The sequence below is a fragment of the Gambusia affinis genome, linkage group LG05 (genome assembly GCF_019740435.1).
Source record: "Gambusia affinis linkage group LG05, SWU_Gaff_1.0, whole genome shotgun sequence".
Taxonomy (NCBI): Eukaryota; Metazoa; Chordata; class Actinopteri; order Cyprinodontiformes; family Poeciliidae; genus Gambusia; species Gambusia affinis.
Window position 1 is genome coordinate 28808755 of NC_057872.1, and position 6981 is coordinate 28815735.

The 6981-nt window shown below is 35.1% G+C and overlaps 1 protein-coding gene across 1 annotated transcript; it reads right to left on the reverse strand.

Annotated features, from left to right (window-relative positions):
- Nucleotides 1-431: 431 nt before the first annotated feature.
- LOC122831092 (sorcin-like) lies at nucleotides 432-6472 on the reverse strand. The gene is made up of 8 exons (XM_044117034.1): nucleotides 6182-6472; nucleotides 4958-5011; nucleotides 4556-4625; nucleotides 4197-4240; nucleotides 2477-2624; nucleotides 2170-2283; nucleotides 1280-1338; nucleotides 432-763 (listed from the first exon to the last, which is right to left on the reverse strand). The coding sequence occupies exons 1-8, from the start codon at nucleotides 6227-6229 to the stop codon at nucleotides 737-739; spliced, it is 564 nt and encodes a 187-aa protein (XP_043972969.1). The 5' UTR covers nucleotides 6230-6472; the 3' UTR covers nucleotides 432-736.
- Nucleotides 6473-6981: the final 509 nt, after the last annotated feature.

Below are 6981 nucleotides of genomic sequence, written 5' to 3' on the forward strand. Positions count from 1 at the left end.
CTCTTATGACTTAAGTTCTTTATCACAAAAAAATAAACAATTAGGATAACAGAAAGTTGAGATAATCCATTCATCTATATCATAACCCAGTGTATAATCATTTCTATTGGTAATTCTATTTAAAATAAAGGGGCGGTAAATTTGAAAATGATTATTCTTTCCCAGATGGTTTGAATTCAAATGAAATACTTTGACATCTACAAACAGGAGCACCTTTAAAATAAGCTTTAAAATGTTTAACTAAATGAAAGCTCACACCATTCATATAAATGTTAGTAACTGAACATTTTCATGTACACATGTTGAACAAAAACTTGATTTCATCACATCTGTCACGTCTTTTTCTGCATTAATCCACCTGCATCAAACTGTACATGTTCAGACTTTAGAAGACACAACCACATTGATTCCACAATAAAAGAAAAGAACAATCAGACTTCATAATATTTTATTAATTTCATAATGGTAAGCAAGGGCTAACATGATGTGGTAGAAAGCAAACAGTGAGAGCAATTACTGTGTTAAGGCTGCAAGCACTTCCATGCTATTGGGATGTTAGTACATTTCTCCTTCCTCTGTTAAGCTAAAAATGGCTTTGAAATTGTCCAACTGGAATGAACTGTGACATTTGGACCCTGTTATTTTATTTTTACAAAAAACAAATGCAATTCATGAAGTAAATGATATTAAAGTGTTAGAAGGTCAGCAGGTCCTCACAGGAAAAAATGTGTCTTTTTCAGACGCTCATGGTGACCTGGATAAACTGCAGAGACGGAGATATGACCAGAGTTAATATGGCACTATTAATAATCCAACAGTAAATAATTTCTACTAATTCTAATTTTAAAAAGAAAAATCATGGTTTGACTATATTCTGCAACAAGCTGACCTGCTAAGCAAAAGAGAGCTAAATATTTATCATATTTTTTTCAAATAAAAGAAAAGGAAGATTGCAGACATATTGCAAAGACCATTTTTAATTGTTGTGTTAATAAACCAGCTGACATATGGCCAATATGTTGATGTGCACAAATCTCAGGTTTAAATCTAAATAGAAGCCACAAATCTTTAATATGAAATTTGTAAAGAAAATCTGTTGAAGTCAAAACTGGGACAAAAGGTTCTGGTGTATCTTCACATCTGGACCAGGCAAAAGGTCCAGATGTGTTGAACCCAGTGTGTAAACTTTGAGTTTTATTGACAGTACTAATCTGGTCCCTAACCAATCTGTTAAACTTCCACAAACTAAAACAGTAAATGTACTTTTGCATAAACTTACATCATCGTACTGAAAAGAGGCATTTCCACTGTGGGTCGTGTCCCTCCTTCGGAATTGATCTAAAAAATACAAAAAGTGCAAAAATTTTAACCAAAGCAATTAGAAGTGTTACACTGAGACAAGAAATACCTAAAATAAATGTTTATTGAATAAAAAACAAACCATCCAACACTTATTAAAAACTAAATGCTAACAAAGGTGATAAAATATCATTTTATCCCTTATTAGATGTTTGAATCTCCCCAATAAACATTTAGGCAGCGTAGTGACTTAAGAATTGCTGTGCTTCATTTTCTTAATGTTGGTCAGGACTCTGGCAGCAGCAACTTGAATGAGCAGATTTTTACAGAGATTTGGAGATAACAAAAGGCCCTACTAAAAATAAAAACCAGTTTTTCTGAATCTTGTTTCAAAAGAAAGTACTTTATTCCTGGCAACATTTTTAAGGTAGCAGTTGGCTGAACCACATTTGTGGTTTAAACTGTCAAAAATTAATAGCGTGCAACACAAAACCACAAACCCATTATTTTAATGTTATTAAGCCCCCAAATAATATTAAGGATCCTGCAGTTAGACCACCTTGCAGTCCAAAGCACATTATGCAATCAGCTCATCTCATGTTGAAAGTAAACTGATGAGGATAAATCATTCTTTAAATATATGATCCACAAAGAAAACATAATAACTAATATATTAAAATGCATGCAGGTTCAGACGTGTGAGCTCTGAGAGGATTTCACAAACTCAACCAAACTGGTCCTAAAATGAGCAAAGATAAACATGCACCCATTTTTCTGCTCTACATGTTTTATATCTGCGCATCGTCATGTTTTTAGGAAAAGTAGAAACAATATCGTCAGGGTTTCTGTTTTCATACCAGCTGGACTCACCAGTCAGAGCACGGAGTCTCACACAGCAGCTCACAAACTCATCAAAAGGAATCCTGCCATGGTTGCTGTAGCGCTTCATGATGCAGTTCATGGCCTGAGGGCTTAGATTGTAGCCTGTAGAAACATGCAGGGTAAAAGAAATCAATCATCCAACCTGTGACAGAGTGACTTTTACTCTACAATGAAGACAATGTCATGATGCACCGTCACTTAAGAGAAATTCCAACATGGTCTTAATTTTAGCAAAAGTAACAAAGTTGTTTTGAAGAGTCGAAAAACAATAAAAATGGTTGAAATCCGTCCATACCCATGGTAGTGATGGCCTGCTGCAGCTCATGGCCCTCCACTGTGCCGCTGTGGTCCCGATCGAAGGATGAAAAGGTGGCTTTCCAGCCGTTCAGGGCCTGGCACAGATCCTTGAACTCAGGAAAGCCCATCGTTCCAGACATGTCCCTCTGAGAGCATTTTCAGTCAAGGACCTCACACAACTGAAGAAATTAACTTTACTCAAGACTAATTTTAAAGATGAAACATGTTAATTTGATGCATTGTGGTGTTGTCTACAACCAGACAAGAGATTAGGAAACTGCTAAGAAGAGAAAATACTTTTGTGCAGATTTTCCCCAAAACCATAAACATAAAAAGCTCTCATTTCTACTTTTCAGAAATATTTTGTGAAAACTGGTATAATTCTTCACCTTAACTATAAATCAAAGCACTCATCATTTTACAGTTGGTCATCTTTTATTCATAATTTTTATTTGATTTAAATCAAATCAAAGGTATTAACTGTATTTTCACTGCATTACTTTTTCTTTTACATAGAGAATTGTAAAAGCAGAGCATGAGAGATATTTTTGTCTCTAAATGTTACAGAACTACTATTAGAAAGGGACCAAACTGTAACAGCATTTGACATGAAGTGTTTGTTTCCTACAAGAAAATAAACCAGCTGCTTTACTCAGATGCTCAACTCACCCAGCTACACAAATCCCAGCCCCCACTAACCACTAACACACTAAAGTGGTCAAAGATGGAGACTGTGTGTGAGAGGAATATCTGAGTTGATGAAAAACACATCTCTCTGCAGGAAGTACTCTGTACAATTGGCATGAACTTAAGTGGAAAATGGGGCAAAAATTTGGCACAACTTAAGTTAAAAGTCATATTTCTTCATTTGGACGGGAAGCCCTTTGAAAAGCTGTTTACATCGTTTTAAACTGGGTGAGTGGGAATAAAAATAGCAATAGGTATTTTGTTCCATATAACACAGTAGGAGTGTAACAGTTAAACCTTTTATGGATGCAAACGCGACTAAAAACCAACCTGTTTAGGATTGTGTTTGAAATGTAATCAATTACAAATTTACTGATGGAACGTGACTCATTGTTGTGTTTTGATTACTGATTCTATGTTGCATTGTGTTTCTGTGTTTGATTTGATGTAAAGCACTTTGAAATGCCTTGATGCTGAAATGTGCTATACAAATAAAATTTGATTTGATTTAAAATGGGATCTCGCATTCACTTTGACAAAGAGTCAGATATGATAGTCATGTGTTTTGAATAGAAAATGTATAAAATATAATTTTTTTTTGCATTTCTTGACAAATTTGAACCTTGTACATTGCCAAAACTATTAACCTAACCCCATTTTTTTGTATTTTACTCCGTCTATGCCAGTGGTGCTCAAAGTGGGTCCAGGAGGGCCGGCATCCTGCATGATTTAGTTATCTCCTTGGTTTAACAGTCCTGGATCAAATGATATGTTGAAGAGGTTGTTCGTACCACCAGGAAGAGAACTAAAACATGCAGGCTGCCGGCCCTCCTGGACCCACTTTGGGCACCCCTGATCTATGCAATTCTTTCCTTTTCTGACAGGCTTGGTGTTAAATTCGGAGGGTCTTAAATAAACTATTTACTCTTTAATGTTATAGAATAACTCAATTAAATGTTTGGCCGCCTAAAAAAGATTTTATGGGACATTTTTACTCAAATGTGAAGTGGTTTACATATAATGAAGGATACATCCAGCATGTTAATCATCAGTCTGCAGCTTTCCATGCTGAAAGCTGCAGAGAGAGAAGCACACGTTATCAAACCTATTCAGGAATCATTCAGGAAGCTTTAAAAGAGAAAAACAATAAAACACAAGTCCTTTTTACCTATTGTTTATGGTCACAACATATAAAATTGTGTGAAACGATTTGTGACAACCTTAGTTTTAACCCGATTGTGCTTAACCACAAACTGGAATACCGTAGTTTATGTTTAATCAAAAATGGAAATAAATTGCAATATGTCAGCATAAAGAGCCGAAAAGAGCACAAGTAATAAAATCTAGACTCGTTTAAGTGGGTATGTCCACTAAAATGTTTTCCTCTTACGTTGGTATGATCCAGACATGCCGGACTGCGTGAGGCAGCGCTGCAGCTCATCCGCTGAGATCTGCCCATCCTGATGAGGTTTCAAGAAACGGATGGAAGAACACACAACAAAGTCACATGCATGTTTTTATTATTCATTTAACATTTATTCAACTAGCTGAGTTATTAAAAACAAATTCTTATTTACATTAGCAACCTGGCAGGGAGGGGAGAACACAGAAAAATCAAGCAGGAAACTTCACACGAAACAACAAACATTCACAATATTGTTAAAAGATTTTTTTTTTTTTTTTTGCTGAAGCATGTTGAGGTTTCAGACATCAGATTATTATTATGTTTGTTGGTGATATGTTTGTCTGAAATAAACTATCATCATCATATTTAAAGAACTCATTGTCTCACCTGTCCAGCCACCTGGGAAAAGAATCCGTACAGAGGATCTTGTTGCTGAGGGGGCTAGAAAAGGAAAGCATAAGATTAAATCAGTGATTGTTACTCTATAGTTGCTTAATAATTTCTTAACTCTGGGGAAAAACGTAGAGCAGGGGAAGTTACTTCAAAGTGTTGAAAAATCATTTAACTGAATCCTGCAAAAGAACCACAGCTGCATGTCATGGTTATAAATTATTCCTAATTTTAAAATGGACTGATATTTTGTTTTATTGAAAAGGTCATAAAATCTTCTGAGAATCTCTTTTTAAAGCTTAAAAATAAATAAAAGAAAACAACACCACTCAAAGTCAGAAATGCATTGTTTCTTTACAAACCCTTAGAAAAAGCACACTGGTTGAATCTTTTATTATGATAAACTGAAACAATAGTTATGCTGACAACCAGACAGGTTGATATAAGCTGTTAGGTCTTTCTCTGCAATGTTTGTTACATATTTCAAAACTAAAATCTCTGTCAGTGGATCACCCAGGAGCAAGAAGATGTGCATTGTTGCAGAAATAGAGATAACATCGTAGCCGCTTCATTTTCTTATCGATTGAAAAACATTTTCATAATGATTGGTTATTTAAAGTAAAGAATTTTGATTGACTGATTCAGCGGAGGACGTCTTATCATGAAGGTACGCCACCCAACCTCACCCTCAAAGATACAATAAAATCAGTATAATGAAGTCGCACACACAAATCAACTATTCAAGAAGAACTTAAAGTTAAAAGGTTAATCTTTTATATGTATATATATCCTTGACAACTAGATTTTTTTCAGTAATGTTTAATTATTTTGCTAATAATTTATGAAATATTTAATCATCTGGAGATAAATATGAGTCATCACTGCAATTGAACATAAGGATTAATTTAAAAAAACTTTTTGAGTTTAATGTTAAGAAATGCAAGACCTTTTATTTGGAGAAACATCAGCTTAATTTAAGAAACAAAGAAATAATCACTTGTAAATGCACAAAATTAAATAAACCTATTTAAATAATAATAATAAAAAATACCTGCAGCTTCGTGGGATTTATAAAATAATTTCTATAAACACTAGCAGATTCCTGCTGTTTCTAATTTATCACTTCCGCACTGTTTGGGTCAGGTGTCCGATTTGGGACAGAAGAACAATAATAATCATTGTTTTTAACTTTAATTCACTTAGATGTTAAGTTTTTCTCACCATTCCTGGGAATCCACCGCCGGGAGCTCCATATCCTGGATAGGCCATTTGATTGGAGTGCAAAAAACAACTAGTTAAGGACTTTTACAGGAAGTGAGTTGTCTGCCGAACAGCACAAGCTCAGAAAGCTACCAGTGACAACACTGAGATAACCGAGCGGCTACAATACAATTTATCTTGAAGAATTGAGCTGGAACTGTGGGAGGACTAAGTAGAAACAGGATGAGGAAGAGGGAAGGCGTACAAACATTCAGATGTGTTGTTAAATATCGCATTTCCTGTTTTTGACCCACCCAACTACCTTCTAATTGGAGGAGAGAATCCACGTGACATAATATTAGCAAATCAGAGCCCAGGATAGAGATAAACGCTCAGAAATCTGGAGGGTGTAACTGGAATGTCCCATAGAAAGTACTGTAAGTAAAATGTACTCGCAAATCATGAAAACAGGGCATAAATGTTACAAGAAAGGAAAACAAAACGATACATATCTATTGATTTCTGTCAAAAAGAAGATATCATCTGTGTAACAGCTGGAGTTAATCAATGGGGAGGTTTCAGTCGACTGAAAATCGCACATTTCTTTGAGACGCCTGCGGGATCCAGGTCACCACCCTGATCTTTGAGCTTTGAACAGATTTTACACATAGCTTAAGACAATAAATAGATAAGGAAACTACTGCCCAGATGAAGAGTTCTTATCAAGAGGTTTTTACTCCACACCAACACCGGTTAATATAATTTGGTAATTTTATTTAATGTAGTACTGTACAGGTTTGCAAATAAAAAATACTCTTCTT